This window comes from Cyclopterus lumpus, chromosome 15, assembly GCF_009769545.1.
Source record: "Cyclopterus lumpus isolate fCycLum1 chromosome 15, fCycLum1.pri, whole genome shotgun sequence".
NCBI classification, from domain to species: domain Eukaryota; kingdom Metazoa; phylum Chordata; class Actinopteri; order Perciformes; family Cyclopteridae; genus Cyclopterus; species Cyclopterus lumpus.
The window spans coordinates 20955889-20976129 of NC_046980.1; the positions used below are offsets into that span (position 1 = coordinate 20955889).

General features: G+C 42.8%; 1 protein-coding gene across 1 annotated transcript in view; it reads left to right on the forward strand.

Moving 5' to 3' along the window:
* Positions 1 to 20241, forward strand: part of LOC117743833 (regulating synaptic membrane exocytosis protein 1-like) — an 82009-nt gene that overhangs the window by 6222 nt on the left and 55546 nt on the right. Inside the window, exon 3 of the mRNA XM_034551723.1 lies at positions 19596 to 19806. Within this exon, the coding sequence (XP_034407614.1) occupies positions 19596 to 19806 (211 nt within the window). The remainder of the gene's footprint in view (positions 1 to 19595; positions 19807 to 20241) is intronic.

Consider the following 20241-nt stretch of genomic DNA (forward strand, 5'->3'; position numbering starts at 1 on the left):
GGCTGCTACTGTATAGCTCAATTGGTCACTAACAGGACGACGCAGCTTATTCAAGAGGCCGGTTGTACCATGGACTCCTGTCTCTTAAGTGTCGACAAATTGTGCCGCTTTTGTGAAGCATTTTATAATCTGGACGAGCAGAGTGATATAAAATGACTGGTGCTCATACGCTGTAAACGCTGTTTACTACTTTAGCTCTCTTTTTTTCTCGAAAGCCAGCATGGAATGCAAACGTTCACTAAAGTTGAACTCATCATGAAAGATTTGTGCGCCGGTTTGTGGAAAAGTTGAGCTTTTCGAAGTGCCATGCCTTCATTCTTCATTTGAGATGTTTCTTTAACACTCCTTGGACGAGCCAAAGCCTGTCAAGTCCGTCAAGCTCAAGCTCAAGCTAGCTTCATGGCAGACCCCCACCCAAAAATGTGATAGTTTTCCATCCCTGCAATCATTTCCCCACTTTAAATCAGACTACAATAATAGGCAGTTTTTTAGTGTTAATAGTTAATCGCACAGTGTCAGGGATTTTATCTGTCACAGAAAGTTGTAAAAGTAATTAATTTGACCAAATGATATTGCAAGGGGACACGGTGTTGGAGCCGTTTCAGGATGTGGATAGGCATCATGAGCTAAAACCAGGGCCAACCTCCGGCTGATGTTTTCCGATTCAGGTGATCTTTCTTCCCAAGAACAATAATTGAAAGCATTTTCAAAATGTGTATGATTTTTCTTTCATTGAAAATTCACAAGTTATTAATTCAGTCGCGTTTTTTTAGTTACAGGACCTCGCCCCCTTACATGCTCCAACAAAATGTCTAAATAAAAGAGCCTCAGAGTGACTGGATGAATAAAATCCAACCGAAAGTGAATTGCAGTATATCCCACTTTATCCAACATGTTTTACTTTCCCAGAAGAAAACAAGTGTAACATATAAGTATATATACTTATACAGTATGTACTCGTTAATGTTACGCAACTTACTCTGAATGTTGCTTTTACATTTTGACCCGCCTGTCTGAATCCATATTTTCTAGTAAGCTTACCCGAACCCACTCGACCAGCATTCATCACGTTCACCCATATGATGTGTGTGTGTGTGACCAACCATCATGCAGCGTGTCTGGAAATATGACATCCAAAAATATGAACATATGAGATTGAGCAATCGTGACAGCGAAACGATCAGAATGCAATAGCTCTCCGAATCCTGTCACAGCGGCAACACATTTATAGCCATGGCTCCTGAGATTCATGGGTGCTGTAGTATTTCATGCTATTTTACAGGCAGAAAAATAATTCCTCATCAACATATATATTCCAAATATTAATTTAACCCCAGTACAATTTCGATGACATTGATGTCATTGTTTAAAGTACACTTTCATATGCAAATCTACATTATATAATATACTCAGTGGGGCCAACGTCTTTACTTCCATATTCCTTTAAACGTGCAGACCGTGGAGCGCTTCCATCCATGGGTTGGTCAGGAGCCATTCTTCATAAACTCATTCTTCTAGGCTCAATGATCGTCTTCCCTCCACTGCTGTGTGTGTGTGTGTGTGTCTGGTTATATGATCAGTGGTTGCTAATATGGACTTGAATTGCAAATGATATTTGAAACACTGTCTGTCCCGACCGCTGGCTTGTTTCCACAAGTTTCTATTCGCAGTGACCTCTGCAGCCAGTAGTTTCTTCTCTTTTTCTTCTTCTTCCTCTTCCCTGCCGCACAATGGCACAATGATCGAAGGATAAAGCTTGTTTATGTTCTCTTTGTGTGCACTGTGTGTGTGTGTGTGTGTGTGCACGTGAGTTGTTGGATCAGAGAGTGAGGTGGGATTACAGAGGAAGTCAGCTGGAGCACATCTGCTTCTCTGAGGAATCCCACAATATGGCCCCCTGTTTATATCATTATACAATCTGTGCCTCTCCAGTCAGTATTCCCCCACATTATTCACCAGACGTTATACATTCAGTAATCCTGCATTAGTCCTACTGCAGAGGCCATTGAGGTGGGACTGAGATAAAGTTATGTCTATGAAGTGATTTTATAAACCACGAGGACTGTTGAGCTCCTCGAGGCACATTCATGGGAGTTGGTCTTCATGAATACAATTGACTTGACTTGTCTCTGTTAAAGGAGCAGTGTGCAGGATTTAGTGGCTTCTAGTGGTGAGGTTGCAGATTGCAACCAACTGAATACCCCTGAGCTTACCCCTCTCTTTCCAAAGGTGAACCTATGGTGGCCTTTAGATAACGTAAAAATGCAACAACAAAAAAATGCGCCAGGAGCCCATCAGTTGGAGAGGCAAGGAAGAACTGCAGGGTTTTACGACTCGGTCATTCAGCTGTATTTACTCAAGCTAGAGCACACGGTGAAGAAATGCAGCGGAGAGAGGCGAAAGCTGCATTAGCCGTGCAAGAGAATATGGCCGACGGGGCCCCTCTCGGCATTAGAAGCTAGCTCGCAATGCATCCTGGTAGATGTAGGCACTCTTTGTGAGTAGGAGAACTCAGCTTTCTGGGTCAGTATAGCGCACACTGAGGACTTTGCTTACTCAAATGACTACACTAACCATAAACACTGACTTGACATCCACATAAACGGAGGCACATTTTCATCTTCAATATCCGTATCTCATAATAGAGAGCTTTGGTCCTTTACTCATTTCAATTAGTACAAAAGCTCAGGGAAACCCTGGATGGCAGGCTGTTTGCTGTGTGTGTCTCAAGGCATAATGTTTATTCAGAGAATTATTCAGTCTGTAGGAAATAAAGTGGGCGGGGAAACCTGGCTGCTGACGGTCAGTTCTTGCCAGACGTTCGTCAGGTCGATCGGCTCAGCAGAGACAAAACGGACTTCTGGTGAGCCGCTGATGGAGCTGCTGGCGATCTCAAAGCACTCGGAGAGAGAACGGCTTGTTCTAAACTTGACCACTGTGTACTTTTGAGTCCGTCTCTCGGGGGCTTTTGAACTTATAATAAGCCCAGGAGTTGCAGACGTTTCAGAGTCTGCAGGGGAACATGTAATCCTTCAGCTGTAGTTAATCACCATATGCAACAATGTGTGTCATTAACGTCCTTGTGTTACTAATAGCACTTTTAAACAAGCATTTCTTTCCCACGTTATTTTTTCTCGCATGTTCTCTCGAAGGTCCATCCGTTCTTTTACGGTTATAATGCGGTTGTTTTTGCATTCCAGTGCATTGTGGTCACAAAGACATGAAATGGGTTGAATAGGACAGCTTCATAAGATCTTCTGGTCGCCGCTCCGACCCCCATGTTGGCAGAGCAAGCCCCCACGCTTCTGTAAAGGCAACGCGGGTGTAATGCGATGTAAAGGTGTTTACACTCCACGTCGCTAAATGCGATTGGCGCCAGGTGTCCCCTGAAAGCAAGTTACCGTGGCGACGGCCCAGCAGCCCCATAGTAACCTTGTCGACCCCCTGGGATTGTCGAGGAGTCACTTCCTCACTTCCTTCAGGGATTGGCTGTTATCCTGGTCTTCCCATGAGCCTCTGCTCCAGCAGGGATCCGGGGGGGAGGGACTTGACACACTCTCACTTACATTTCTGCCCGCTTGAGAGAGTTTCATCTTTACTGAATAGGAATTTTATGAATTGATAGTGTGAACACAGTGCAAAATATACATGCTGTCGTTTTACACGTTCATGATGCTTATTTAAAATACACCAATAATATTGTACACATCAAGTTAATTGGTGCGATTTGGGACCCTGGCGATATTGTGATGGAACAAACATGAGCAGTCAGACAACCTTACTGATTTTAAATAGGCTGGACCCAAATATTTAACTATTCAGATGTGCGTTTTTGATTATACATTCTGGGGTTGGCTTCTGTGAGGACACGTGGCAGTTCAAGCCTACATTTTTGGATGTGTGTGTGTGAGTTTATGCAAAACCACGTTGCCCATGGCAAGAAATGGCATCCATACCCAAGATTTTTCTCCAGTATCTGAGGCATCTCCTTTAAATCAACCAGCAAAAAAGAGATTTAAATTAACGCTATACGTTTCACAATAGCTTTCTCTACCAGCATTATTACTAGCTATTATTGGCATCAGTGGATGTCGAATTAATTGCTAGAAGCAGCAAGCTTTGTGAAGCTAGCAAGCTTTGTGAAGCTAGCAAGCTAGTGAGCTTTGTTATGCTAGAAAGCTAGCAAGCTTTGTCAAGACGGAGTTGGTACACTTTACTTATGATATGTAACAGCAAGCAGTTAGTTAACTCAGTTTGCCAAACTTGTTTTATTTAAGTCATAAATAATGCTAAGATTTTGTTAAAATTGGACACGAACAGGGAAATAAAGTTATTGAGCAAACAACTATCAGCAGCTATTGGGCTCGGCTACAATCAGCGCTGTCTCGTTTTGGACAAAGGTGTGAGTTGCTAGCAATGAAAAAGAAACCAGCATAGATCCATTTCTTGACATGTCCTTTCTAAATCACACAAATCATTTGCAGCTGGAGGAAGCTTGTATAAGTTGTACACAAGCACAGGTTGTACCCCAACGTGAAACGAGAAGTCAACTTTTACGTTTTCGTTACACGTAACTTGGTTATTGAAGTTAGGGCCCGTGGTCACTTTAACGAAAACAACAATCTTTTGCTAAACTTAGATAGGTGGTTTTGTTGCCTCAACCAGAAACTGCTTATAAGAAGTGGACATAGTCATCATGACGTCACCCAATAGTTTGTGGACTGCCATTTTGAAGCCTTGAGGTTGGCGATTTCGTGATTGACATCTTGGATCACCGAATAAAGAATTATCACGTCAGATGAGTCGCTGCCGCAAACACCACTAATAGTTTGGACACTAAATGTCGCATTTTGAACGACCACTTAATAAAAAAGGAGACAAAAGATGAAGACACCAACAGATTACGTTAAAGAGTGGCCCGAGCTCTTTGTGTGCAATGTGTGCAATGTGTGAATACGCACTACGCGTGATTGTTTGTGTCGAGGAGTATTCGGGTATCTGTGTGTGTCCGTGTATATACATGCTGTGTGTGTGTCTGCGTGGATACATGCTGTGTGTGTGTGTGTGTGTCTGCGTAGATACACGCTGTGTATATGTGTGTTTGTGCTGCCTGGCTGTGTATGGCGTTGCCAGGCCATATGGAGCGCTGTCTGGGGAGCACACTACCCACTTAGCTCTGCTGTTGGCTCTGATGCTCTCTCCATCTGTCCCTTCTCTCTCTCTCTCGCTCATCCCGCTCCCCATTCCTCTTTCTCTCTCTCTCTTTCTCTTACTCTGTTTTTCTTCTCATCTCGTTTCTTCTATCCATCTTTAATTTAATTTGTTTATATCTCGGAGCTTGCTCTCTTCTCCGTTTCTCTCCTTTCTCTTCAGTCTTCCACACTCTGGTCTTTGTCTCATCTAAAACGTGAGCCAAACATAGTCTTCCTTAGGTATTTTTCCAATTACAAGTGTATGTGTATTTGTCTGTGCACTCAAATAAATCAAGTGTGCGTGACAGAGCTAAGTGTGTTCTCAAGCACTCCTCTTCGCCCACTTTCTTTCCATTTGGTGGTAATTGCTATCATCCCGCAGCCACCGTGCTCTTGAACATCCACTCCGGTGCGAATGGCAACGGGGTTCGGAGCTCGAATCGACCCCGACTAGAGCCGGCGAACGCCCTCCTGTGGGCTATACACAGTTGCTGGTCCATTTTTTTTCAAAGGGGAAGGCTGTTGTTGTTGGCTCATTGACACCACCCATAGACGCATATAAGAAGTAGAATTAGTCATCTTGAAGTCACCCGTTGGTTTGTCGACTGCCTTTTTTGAAGCCTTGAGTTTTGGCCGTCGCCATCTCTGCTTTTTGCAACGAGTGGATGCAAGTGAGCATATTTGAACTGCGGAGGAGTGTGGTGGAGACACTGTATACGGCTCTGTTAGCGGTAGAGACTTGTCAATCACAAGCTAGCTCTGCCCTAAAGCATTATGGTCTATTTTACTTTAAATGGATTGCAATTTACTAAATGAACACCATGCTCATGTTTGCAATGTTTACTGCTGGTCATTACTTCACTTCTTTCCCTGTGAAAGGTTTTTTTTCTATCTTTTGGGGAGTTTTTCCTGATCCGATGTGAGGTCCTGGGTCAAGGATGTCATATGTGTACAGATTGTAAAGCCCTCTGAGACAAATTTGCCATGAGTTTTGTTAAATGGTTACGACATGGCCCATAGTTATCTTGTGCGTTCAAGCCGCAATAAAATAAGCGAGAAATTGGGACATTTTCTCAGAGACTTCCATACAATCGGACTTCTTTTTGCAACCAGAGGAGTCGCCCCCTGCCGGTCAGTAGAGAGAATGCAAGTTGAAAAAACACTTTTGAATTGGCTTCACTTCTCAGAACCAGAGGTTGTCCCTGGATCCACACCAGCCTTCCTTCATCCCAGCTGATATGCTTTGCATCCACATGTCCATCAAGCCTGCAGCAGCACATGGTATGCTCATTACCTTTTACCTGAAATGCATTGGGATCAATTATAAGGGGATTATAGCACTGAGCGTGTGGTAAACTATGAGCTGGTAATAGAGAGCCTCATACTGTAGGGGCAAACATAAATAAAACACGAGGAGAAGCAGTATGTTCTACGGCGAGAAGGGCTGATATGAACTATAAGCACTATTTGTTTTGTATTTTGGCCAATGCATTCCGCCTCTGCATTCATATGAAGAATCTGTGTACAGAGATTACTACTGGAGAGACAGAGAAGGGGGCAGTGATGATATCAGTTACTGAGAATCACACATTTCCTGAAAGCCAGCAGCATTTGAAAGACAGAACGAGCGGAGAAAACACCAAAGAAAGAGCGAGGACGAGGGGTGAGGCAAATCCATAGAAAGAGGAGGAAGGGGGAGACGCACAGGAGGGAGTTGGTTTGGTGAGCTACAGTTCGAAGGCATCAAATCCACTCGCACCGCATTAAAATCCCAACTGTCAGCATCGACATGAGTCATCACTTTTTGTCTCTGGTGGGAAATCCCCCCCAAAAAACCTAATCTGTTCTTCTTTACTTTATTTTATAACCAAGACGTCCAATGCTTAAAAGTGTCTCCTCTCCAAAGGGTTGTAAATACTTTCCAAAAATCCGAGAGAGTGTGATGTAAGGAAAGGTTTGGAGGATGATGGGAGGGATGGGGGAGGGGGGTGGGTGGGGGGAGTACATCCGAGAGCAGCTCAGCATGCAAGTCCTCTGACGGAAGTGAGGGTGAGGGGATGGGATGGAGGAGGAACAACAGAGCTTGGCACAGAGGGCGAGAGATTCTCCGTGTCCCTGCTGCCATATGGTGAGCAGCCAGGCCACAGAAGAAAACACATAATATGTGCACTGAAAAGGCTAATTATATTATTGAAAATAATCACATCCATCATATTCTTCGCGCAGAGAGAGAGAGCTTACAATTGTTTTTTACTAGAATACTACTAGAATGTTTATTTATTTTGTATGTATAGATAATGTAATGACCGATTCGCTTGATTAATTGCAATGAATAACGAATTAACTAAAACCTGACTAAAGGACAAAGGACCAAGACAAAATAAGTACAAACAGCTGGAAACACTACACAGTGGAGCCATTTAGCAGATAAAGAGCCAGAATAGAGTTCACAGGAGACTGAATATTGGACTTGCATTCATCAGGTGGCCAGAAACACGACTTCAGATACACACTTACCTATTTGTGTCTGCTGGATGTGTTTGCCAACACGTGAACTTAAAATACACGCACCCAACAATCATATGCTGCGTTCACAGCTTGTTAAGGGTGACCCCGAGAATACAATTGATGCAGGTTCAATTACTGTAGATTTGATTTTTAGTACTTTAAGTAAGATAGTATGTATACTGTATGTATTTGTTAGAAAATACTTGTTTTATGATCACAATGATTACCAAAAATACATGTTGAGTTCATCCAGTAAGACAAAACCTATACGTTAGCGCTTCTATGCTATGCTAGCTACTAAAGGTGTGCTGAATGTAGAGAGAAGTGCTGCTTTTGCTTTTTAATGATTGTACCAGTGAATGAAGACCGAGCCGGCTTTACAGGAACACTGTTGCTCATTCATTTCAATGGCTTCTGTCTTGATCGCCAGCTGATGTGGAAGTTCACTTTTACACTTTAGCTTCTATCTTTTATCTTTTCAAAAACGTGTTTACTGCTCCATCAGTTTGGCATCCTGCAGAAATCCTTCAAACACATATTGTAGACTTTTCTGTCTCATTGAAACCGCTTTTTTCGTTTTTTTACCAAAAGATATTTCTCTAGGGAGTGCAGTTAGTGACAGTGTGGGCTCCATGGTAGCTCTGACAGCAGCGGAGGCCAGTTACTCCTAGTAAAGTGATAAACTCTTTTTCTGTAAATGATAAGGTGTTAAAGTGAGTGTAGATCTCCCTTGCATGCAAACAAATCCCTTTTCTGTATGCGCACGCACGCACGCACGCACACACACACACACACTCTGCTGCAGACCGGAAACCCATTTCTAATTCTGGCATGCATTTTTACTTCCATTCAATTTCACAAATAGCATGAGAGGGGGAAAACTTTTTAATACTCGTCTATTATAGGACACAAAATGAGTTCCAATCAATCTTGTAGAAGTCTCCTCTACAGTAAACGTGTGTGTGTGTGTGTGTGTGTGTGTGTGTGGACAAGATTAAAAGACAGGACTGGGAAGGTAAAGGATGCTGAGAGGGAGACAGGTTGAGTTGGAGAGAAAGAAAACTTTCCAAGGTCTTTCCTCAAAGCATCTCACAACAGAACTGAGTAACAAGGGACCGGGAGTTACTTTCATAAATAAGTGTTGGAGAACAAATGGGAACGGGACAGAGTGCTTCATTTATAAATGGCCGCAAGGGGATTTTCTCTGACACTGATTCATTGTTATTTGATTCATGTCTGCCTGCCTTTTGAATATTGATCAAGGAACCAGGAGGAGTGACTCATACTCGGCCACGTAGAGGCCTGAGTCATTACGGGGAAAAGAGTCCAAACTGGCTCCCAAACTCCAATGATGCCCCCCCCACACCATCCCCCTGCTTTATGAAAGCCCGGAGACCGTTTGGCTCAGCAGCAGTAATGACACTCAAGGACTGAAGGACTCAGCTCTTTTATCTGCTTTATTTTTAGACACATCTACTGTAAGGGGTCCTTAACTTTTTGGGGGGAGTTGTTTAACTGGAACTTTAACCTTTGATTCAGGATTCGGGCTTTGGGAGACAGCGGCCCAAATCCATTTCGGGAAGCAATTGCTCAAATTAAAAGGAAGTTTTTTGCGTGCCGGAATAACTGGGAAGTCGTTCGAGTGGAGACGCAATGAGGATTGTGCGTTCACGTTTTGAGAATAATGTCCTCATTAAAACTGAATATTTGTTGAGCATTGGTTGGTTCAAAGTGTTCAGAAGCCAGCTCATGAAATGTGTTGATGATATAAGGCAGGGTGTTTAGCTGTATTCTTCTTATTGTCAACAAATCCCCCAGGAAAAACAACAATATCTAAAAACACCTCGCAAATATATAGTTTTTTTTTAATCCTTGGATTAACAGAGATCTGGTTAGTGTTAAAGGCTTTCAGGGGCCCCAACGGTGGTAATTTACTGAATGGATGGTTTGTTTGGTACCCATCATCTTTCGGTCTTATGTTAATACCTTTCTGTTTTCCAGAGGACGTTGCACTGCAAACAAGTGGCTGATTGTAGTGTTTGCCAGCTGACCACAGCTTATTTTTAGTATATTTGTTTGGCCCTGGCTGATATTTATGGCAGCAGGACGATGTATGTGTGATATATTTAGGATAAACTACAGTGTGCGTGTTCCTGGTCATACAGCTACATGTCACCCAGTGTCATGCCGTACTTCATGCGTGTGTTTTTAATAGTTTTAATGGCGCTCTATGACACAGAGGATTAAGACATACCAGGCAAACTTTATTCGGATTGCACGTTGAGTACAGCAGGGCAATTCACTGTGCTTTAGGAGGGTTATTTAAGTATTTGGGGCTTGCCGCGCGACTTGTTTCCAATAAAACTAGCCTGTGTCTAGTGGCGGCTGGTGGAATTTTATTTTGGTAGGGCCATCCAATCAATTTCAGCAAACATCCCAGTATGATTCAATGCAAAAAAAGTACCAAACACACATTTCTACTTTGTAGTTAAACACTGACATAATAAGGACATCTTATTCATACAATTCTTTATATTAATATATATATATATATACAGTATATATACAGTATATATATATATATACATCTCATGTAATAATATTCAGTATAATATGATATATAAATACCATCTATATTATAATAACATATATATGTTGTATAATATAAATCACATATATATATATATATATATATATATATATATATATATATATATAAAGATGCCCCTATGAACCTTGTTAGGGTTAAAGTGTGCCTGTTTTTCTCCACCTCCTCTTTGTGTTTCTTCACCTCCACCTGTGTCCGTCCTCCAGCTGGTATCAGCGTTCACTTTGTCCAATATGGCTGCTTGACGGAGTTATCATGTGTGTCCTGGTGTTCTCATGTTTTCTTGATTCTTCTTAAGTGCTTTATGTCCCTTACTCCCGTAACTGTCTATGCTGGATCTGTCTCCATTGATTTTACCGGGTCGGGTCTTCTTGGTCGGGTCTGCTCGTGCTGGCCGTCTTGTTAACAAGAAAAGCCGCCTGACGAGAGCGCGCAGCTTTGGGCCAGATGACTTTGGCCCAGAGCTGAACCTATTTTAGGACGCTGATTGGCTACATTGTATACCACTCATTTATATCTTTAATCAGTAATTGGCTAAACTGCTTCTTAGACCCGTTTCTTCTGGGCCAGAACGATTCGGCCGCAGGGCAGAAAGGTGATTTCACATGGGTCACGGACTGCGGCTTCCTGGGTGAAAGTCTTGTGTTTGTGCTTTTGATTTCTCACGGTTCACGGACTGCGGCTTCCTGGGTGAAAGTCCTTGTGTTTGTGCTTTTGATTTCTCACGGTTCACGGACTGCGGCTTCCTGGGTGAAAGTCCTTGTGTTTGTGCTTTTGATTTCTCACGGTTCACGGACTGTGGCTTCCTGGGTGAAAGTCCTTGTGTTTGTGCTTTTGATTTCTCACGGTTCACGGACTGTGGCTTCCTGGGTGAAAGTCCTGTGTTTATTTGACCCGTTCCCTCCTACTTTCAATAACGGACGCACGATGTATCCCTTCATTTGCAACCTTTTTGCCTGGTGGCTGGGCTGCTGAGTGAGCAGGGCTAACTTTAGTTACAAACACGCGCTTGCACGCTAACACACACACACAGCATGTTCAAGAGATCAGGTAGGAAGATCAGTGACCTATATATACACCCTTTCAAAGCCTCCGTCAAACTGTAATCATCAGTGAGATATAAATAATGTATACACTACAAACACTGGGGCTGCTATTTCTGTTGCTTCATAGTGACATTTTTATTCAGGATTGGAGAGCACATACAAAATTCCAGGTTAAAATTATTAAAATGCCAACAAGGGATATCGAACCACCGAACCTCTTATTGAAGGACAACCCTGCTCACCATGGAGCCACAGTCGCTTTGCGAATGCAGAAAATAGTCTGCAACAAACCTATTATTTATCACAGTTTTAACAATGTTTGCTAAAAACTACAGCGCCCAGCTGTTTTGGGCTTTACAACAACAACTATCCATTTGTTCAGATTTAAGCCACAGCGCCGTGCGTCACATGCTTTATTGATAACAGTCAGAAGGCTGCTATAAATATGTTGTTTTCTGACAATGTAGCCTAAACTTAAACGGCAACTTCTACGGGAGACCTGGATGTACAAGCAGAGAGCAAGTTTAGTTGGTTGACAGTAATACACACATGGAACATGGCAGCCTGTAGTTGTCAGTATCTCATAAACAGACACATCACTTTGCTAAAATTAACTAAATGTAAAACTGACAGTTTGCAAATTCTGTTTACATGTCTAAAAAGTACAATTCTCTCACTATTTGTTGACTTTCTTTGAGAAATAAAACATTTAAGGACTCCTGAGTACAGTAAATGGCTTGTTAAGAAGTTTTTTTTTGCAGCTCTCGGATGATGTGTCATTTGCATATTCACAATAAAAATGCTTTACAGTGCATATGCACAACAAAGAGGTCTCTTTTGGCATACATTTCAATCTCTTGTTTAAAAAAAATATATTGTTCCTTGAAAAAGTTTGCAATATACAGATAATAATAATAATACATTTATTTATATAGCACCTTTAAAAACAGAACATCAATACAAGTAAACATTTCATAAAATACATGAGGCAAAGGAGACAATGCCATATAGGCAATGAACACAATAGAGGAATAGAAAATTACAAATACAAAATAAAGCAGAACAGACAAACTAAAATAGGGGAACCAAAGAACTGCATAAAAGGACGACATCTTGGAGCTAATAAAAGGTGTACCAGTCCGAGTTTTGGGGAGTGGAGTCAGCAGGAAGAGTAGAGGGTGCTGGGGGAGCTGTAACAGTTCATAATTTCGTGCCACCATCTCGCTCGTGGAGACTGTTGTTGTGATGACGAGCTGCAGCGATGCGCTCGGCCGACCAGAGGGAGGGGATGGAAAGCGTGGAGCGATCAGGCTAGGAGCAAACAAACCCTCCGCGGGAGGCTCTGTGGATGCAACGGGGCCGACGAAGGATGGAGACGAGAAGAACGGAGGAGCAGAGAAGCCGCTGAGCCCGAGGAGCTGTGAGGTGGAACACTGCAGAACCATGCCAGCGGGGGAGGATGCAATCGCCAGCCACGGACTGGACCACCGGAGCACCAGGACCGCTGAGAGGCGACCAGCCTCAGAGCAACAGCAGGGAGCCGCCGGCCAGCAAGAGACCTTCGGCCAGCTAGCAAGAGACTGTCGGCTAGCCAGCAAGAGACTGTCGGCCAGCCAGCAAGAGACTGTCGGCTAGCCAGCAAGAGACTGTCGGCCAGCCAGCAAGAGACCGTCGGCTAGCCAGCAAGAGACTGTCGGCCAGCCAGCAAGAGACTGTCGGCTAGCCAGCAAGAGACTGTCGGCCAGCCAGCAAGAGACCGTCGGCTAGCCAGCAAGAGACTGTCGGCTAGCCAGCCAACGCCAGTTGACCAGATCGCAGCGGTGGAGAGCAGGAGCCAACGGCAATCACAAAATAAAAAATAATCCAAGATTTGCAGAATAATTAAGTCAGAAGAATGGCTACACTGTTAAATAAAATTAAAAATAATTAAAATGAATGTTAAATTATAAAAAAGGTAGAAAATAAAAAAATAAAAACAGTCCTAGACGGAGCGGCGTTAAGGTTCGCCAGCGTCCCCGTTGCCAGGACTACACTGATAAGATAAGTGCACTTAGTGAAAATTAACATTTTATTTAATAAAATACCAATACATTGATTTACTTTGCTTTCTACTTTGATTTTTAACCTTGTTTTACACCAAGCTAAATGAGGGAACATTTCCTCAGTGTTCCAGTTTAATTTACGTTCTCATGGACAACGCTTAGGTTCCTCTCTGTATGAGCTTGTTAGTGCTGCACATGTTATGAGACACTTTATGTTAATGTTGTTGTTTTTTTGCAGTAAATCTTTTTTTAATTTTTTTGCATATACATGCGCAGACACTGGGTTTATTTTTTATGTTCAAGAGTGAAGGTTTTGATGGAAAAGCGGAGTGTGTTTATGAGTTCCTATGTGTTTGCAGATGGGGAAAGTGGAGCTTTTATGCTCACTGTGTCTCACTACATTTGAATATGGATATTTCCCTGCATTTTCTTAATGAGCTCGCTCTCTGTTTTCTCCATCACGCTGTACACCTTCCTCTGATCTTTCCCTGTCTTTCTTTCTCTCCGTCCCTCCAGATCTATTTTTCGCAGTGAATCTGATGGCTTGTTGTACTTAACCGATTATGTGTATTACCTACTCCTGTTCTCATTGTTTGCTTCTATTCAGTTTGCACTACTTTGCCACAAAACACACACACACACAGCGGAAAGACTCATGTTTTTAAATTGTCCGTTGCCTACCTGGTTTACGTTCACTGAGGAGAACATAGACACCTAATAAGACATGTATGCAACTTTAGCATGTTAAGTGATACAAAGCTAACGGTTAGCATCTGTTGAGGGCAGGCAACCTCCGGTGCGCGGAGCCAATGTAATCCAAGATGGCGACGGCGAAAGCACCGAACTTCAAAACAACAGTCCACAAAAACCAATGTGTGACTTCCCCATAACTACGTCCGCTTCCTATATACAGTCTATGATTGAGGGATTCATTTTTTTACATACACTTCGTCTACGGTCAGATAGGTTGCTGAGCAGCACCAAGTCTTGAGCTAAAGTTTGCAACCTTGTATTACGATATACTCTGTAATAACCACAATAATGGAGGTGTAGAACAGACATTGGCCGGTTTTCCATGGTCATTTGCTAGTACAAAAGAAAATGGCAATTGTTGTTAGTTGTTATGCTGCCAACACACGTCTTTGCAGCCGTAAAGTGTGGCTAGCTTGTCCTTGCCCCTGAGCGACGGCGAGGTGAAGCGCGAGGGACTGTTGGGCCCACCGTGCTGCTCATTTGCTGTAAGCGGCGTAGCATGGCAGATTTAGCAAGCCCGCTAACGAGGCAGCTGTCCACGAGTTCGCTGTCTAGTTTGGTAATTCCACGATACTTGGTACTCAAAGGAGGATGAAAAAGGAAGAAACTAAGTTGTGGAATTTTACAAATGTACTCGGGCTCTCTCTGCTGTGTCACGTGACGATTCCACTGTATGTTGTCGTCGTTACTGCAAAAACTCACCTCGGTGAGTCCATGACTTGCAGTAAGTCGGTTTACTTCATATACGGAATTAGCCCGCTACAACGGACACACCTAGACATGGTTTGTTCTGACCATCCAGCTACGTTGATTTGAATGGGATAAGCATGTACTCATCCTCCTATTTCATTTCTAATATCTGTCAATGACCTCTCGCCATCCCCTTTCAACTCCCATATAATTTATTCTTTACATTTATTGTTTATTTGTCACCTATGATTCTTTTATTTGGGACTCTCTGCAGTAACCTCTCTCATCACGTTTACATAGTGTAAGAAAAGACCTTCTCACACATTTGTGTTTCACTCTTCATCAGCAGTTTTCTTTTACTTTCACTCAGGATTTGCAAATCGACCGAGCATACATAAATATATATAAGAAATCTGGGTAAAAAAAGTGGAATGGTGCCATGATGTAATATAAATAGGAAAATAGAGTAGAAAAACTACCAAAAGAGGTAACGGGCATCGGATTTGGAAGATAGAAATAACGAGGTTTGGATATAATCCAAAAACTCGATGAACCCAATAAGAGAATTAGGATAATGACATTAAGAGCTGAGGTGTATTCAGGATGAAGAAATGCCCGAGTGCCTTTATGCATTTAAGATTGAGTGTAGTTACATCCAGCCAACATTTATTAAGCTTAATACCAATAGAAGTTATTTTGGATTGAAGCCAACACAAAAATGCCTCTGAAATAACTAATAAGACACCAATAATAAAACAAAACATACGGGTAACTCCTCATATTCCATCCCTGTCCCCTAAAGATGACCCTCCCAGTCAACAAAACCGTATTATCAATTATGTTTTGAGGGAAACGGTATTTCTAACAAATTGCTTGAAGTCCCCAAAAGTTGAAGACTTGAAACTAGAGACTGAGATCATAAACTCATGTTTACAATGTTTACTGTGGTACAAGTGAGAAGTAAGGCTCATTTTCTCATCGACTTCTATACAATCAGACTTCTTTTTGCAACCGGCCGAGTCGCCCCCTGCTGGTCAGTAGAGAGAATGCAAGTTTAAGACACTTCCGCATTGGCTTCACTTGGCAGAACCCGAGGAATGCAGTTTAATTGCACGGGGAAGGTAATTTGGTAGGAGACAGGGTTGAATATTCATGTTGAATATCAGCAAAAATCCCCAGATTTGATTCCATTTCAAGGTTTCCCACAAACAACCGATCTCGTATTGATCAACAAACATATAATCGATCACACTGGTTCTACTTGTCAGCCCGTACCCGTATGCTGGTCCAATTTGGTGAGGCTGTGAACAGAGACCAGGGGTCGGGGCAGACGCAGTGAGAGCCGAGGATCAGGAAGTGAATCCTGCGGAGCCGCGGCAGCAGGTGACCTCGCTTTGACCTTTTTGGCTATGGGCTCCCAGGAAGTGCGCGTGTGTGCACTTACCGCCATCCGTGGTGTGTGTTTTCACACTTGCACGTGTTAGTTAGCGTACACATGTGTGGATGTTGTTTGTTTTGTGTGTGTGTGTGTGTGTGTGTTTGTGTGTGTGTGGGCAGGTAGAGTTTCAACCACCGGGTCATGGAGTCTCTAAAGGGTTTTTTCTTCACGGCGTATTTAGGGAAACAGTTTGTCCTGTTACACACATTGGAGCAACGCTGATTTCTCTATCGAACCGCTGGATGTTGGACTTCTTTTTTTTGTTGCTTTTTTTTGGGGGGCCGATGGGGGAGGAAGCTGCACCGCTGACTCCCAGTCTGTAAGTACTGCAGCCACAGGCAAACGATGTGGAATGCGTCGGATGTCATATGAGGCTGAATGCTCTTTGACGGAGTGAGAGCTGTGTCAGCTTTTACACTTTGGAGACATATTTCTATCTATGTGCTTTTTCTATTCATGATGTCAAACTCTGTGCATTTTTGTAAATTGCCAAATGCATATTTGGAGGTATATGCTGCGTCTGAACTTAAACTCATGTGTTCCATCACTTTTGTCATCTTTAGCTGTTTTTTTTTAGAAAAAGGCCGACATGTTAAAGGAGCAGTTCTACTTTTATGACACAATAGGATTGCTCCTCATCAAACATGCACAACCACTAATAAAGACTTCTATCTTCCCCTCCTCCTTTTCTTCACTCCACTCCTTTTTTCTTGTTTTGTCTCCTCCCCTCCTTTCCTCCTCTCCTCCTCTTCTTTCCATCCTTCCACCTGTTCCTTCATCATTTTCCTCCGCTTTAATTCTATTTCCCCTCTACTTTCTGTTTCCTCTCCTCCCCATTTGTTCACTTTCATCTCTCCTGTCCTTTTCTCCCTTCTCTTCTGCCCTCTTTTTCTCCGTCATTCCATCTACTCTTTCCTCCTCGTCTCCTTCTGTTTCCTTTCCCCTCTTCCTCTTCTCGCCAACACCTCCTACACTTTTCCTTTATCCTCTCTCCTCTCTTCCACCTTGTCCCTCCTTCCTCCTTCCTCGTTTCTCATCCTCTCTCCTCTCCGCTTCCTTATTTTCTTCCTCTTATACTTGCCCTTTATTAGCATGAATGTCATGGTTGTCTAAGCAAAATGTTATATTATCGAGCTATTGCATTTGACAAGAAGAACTAAAACGAGATTAAAACACACTCTCCTTCAGAACATAGACACATACAATGATTGAACACAGACGGAGAGGTGTAAAAGCTAATACATATTTTGTTGCCGAGAGAGCAGTTTATTTTCTGCTGATGTAAGGAAGTGTGTCTTCTCTCGGTAGCCATGTTTGTTCCGTGTCCGTTTCGACAGCCGAGTATGTACATCAATGTGTAACTCGGCTTTTCCGTCCGCCAAAGGGGTGGGATGTAGGTCAAGTGTTTCAGGGCCAAATAACAGTTGAGTTTGTGTTGTGTCTGGGTCATTTCAGTTCAATAATGGAGTTTTTTTTGTGTATACATTGTTGTCAGCTAAATTGCCAATTTGATGGACTTAGACTGCTGGATAGTGTTCCTGTAGGATGCTTAGGACACAAGGTGGTGAAGGTAGTGAGGGTCGCCTCTTTTCCCCTCTCTCGTCTCCTTTCCTCTCTCACCTTTAGTGTTCCTTACCATTTTCATTGGTACAATCTTCCACCACTACTAGTTTTGTCTTTTTCTTCTCTCCGCACCGTTGTTCCAATCTCTCCTCCTTCATTTTCACTTACTTATTGTCTCTGCCGTCCTTTCTTGTATTTTTTTGCTTTTTAATATTTTTTTTAATTTATTTTTTTTACATTTTCTCGCTAGACTACAACATAAAAATGTCCGCACACCTCCCCTCCTCGCTGGGATTCTGAGCCCTTCGGTTCTGCGTCTTCTTTGGTCTTCCGTCTATTTGCTCCCTCCTCAATCTCCATAGTGTGAAATCCAATTAATCAACATACTGTAACGCCTTAGATAAAAAACAATATCCCCCCCTTCTCTCTCCATCATATCGATTTGAGCCCTTGTGTCTGAAACAATAGCGGACAAAAAAAAAAGAAGTTGATTGCACCAAAACACACAAACAGCAATGACAGCAGTGATATCGACTGGACTTAATGCAACGGTTGTCTCTCTTCGCTCTCCGGTTTTAGGTCACTTCTCCTCCCCTTTATATATATTTATATTTATTTATTTATTGCTTATCCGATAAAAGCTCTCACCATTCTTTTCTCCTTTTTAATAATAATAATAATAATAATAATCCATTTAATTTATATAGCGCTTTTTAAGATACTCAAAGACACTTTACATGTTACATTATACACCGTAGACACAGCTACAGGGCTTTACTGTTTATCATCACCCTTTAACTTGATCTGCAGTCGGTCACAGTCTAGGAAATTGCTATTGAACGATCTTTCATTGCATTTTGAATTAACAATTATATTTTTTTTACAAAAGATGCAGGAAGATGCTAATTTCTTCAAATTTTTCTTTTTTGAGCCACAGTAGCATTATAAATGGAAAGCTTTGCTGGTTGGTTGTTGGATTGATCAAGTTGTCCCATCAGGCCTAAGCAACTATTGGGCGGATTGCCGTGGAATTTTAATCCATCTTGGATGGATGCTGTAATGAAGAAGACTTGAAACTAGAGATTGAGACCGCAAACTCATGTTTACGATGTTTACTGAGGGAATAAATCAAGAAGCAGGATAATTTTCTCACTCCTCCGCTTTCCAAGATGGCGACGCCGACATGGCCGAACTCGAGGCTTCATAACAGCAGTCCACAAACCAACAGGTGACCTCACGATGACTAGTTCCACTCCTCATATGCAGTCTACGGTTGGGGTACACCACTGTCCTAATTCAAGTGTCCTAAAGGCAGTAGTGGTGTTAGCCCTGGTCTACATCCCATAACTTTAGATTGACTACTTCATCTGTCTGCATGCGTTTGACCTGCAATATTTGGTGTCTTTATTATGAATACAGATCAAATGCCCCCTCGTTGTCGATTAGTCCACCAATCGGTCGTCTAGGTCTTAGTCGACTGAGATGTCTTTAGTCCAGTCGTCCTTTTTAATGATGAATGACTTATTTCCAAGAAACATAAGACAGCATCTCTCGTAAACACAATATTTAAAGTGGTGCTTTTACAGACAAAGTCAAATTAGATCAACCAGTCGTTTGGTTTGTTAGTTGACCTCGAATCTCTTTGGTCGAGGTCAAACTGACCTTCGACACAAACACACGAACTTGAAAACACAAATCCAACTTCACAGATGCCAAAGCATTCACGTTTCCTTCCGGTTTGATTCCATCCCCCAGAGGAATCCAGCAGCAGTTGTCCAGCTACAGGGAGACGGTGATTCGGCAGGCCACGGTGGCGGCAGGCTCGACCGTCCACCGGGACGACGCGCCGACCTGCGGCATCTGCCACAAGACCAAGTTTGCAGACGGCTGCGGGAACCTGTGCTCGTACTGCCAGACCAAGTTCTGCGCCCGCTGCGGGGGGCGGGTGTCGCTACGATCCAACACGGTAAGAGACACGCAAGGGGGGGTGCACCCACAGTGCGTCGATTCATTTCACATTTCATGCACATCCTGTGAAAATCCATATCCATTCTTTTGGTTTCTGATGATGTTGGTGTCCACCACGTTTGGTTTCCTATACTGGGAAGGCCATATAGCGCGTGATTCACATTATTTTCATAGCCATCAAACCATTCAAGGGGCCATTGTCTCCCTGTGGTTGGGGGGGGCTTTGTCATCATAGGAGAGACCACTCCCATCAGGATAGAATGTTTTTTTTCATGGAGACGATCAAGTTGATCACTTTTGATTTGACGTGACTCCTCCCCACTCAGGGGAAAACAATATGGAGCCCCAGATCCGGCAAATGGCAGTAAAAGATTATCAGACAAATAGAAAGTCTAACTGAATACACATTAATGAATAAGATTGTCTGTTTGAA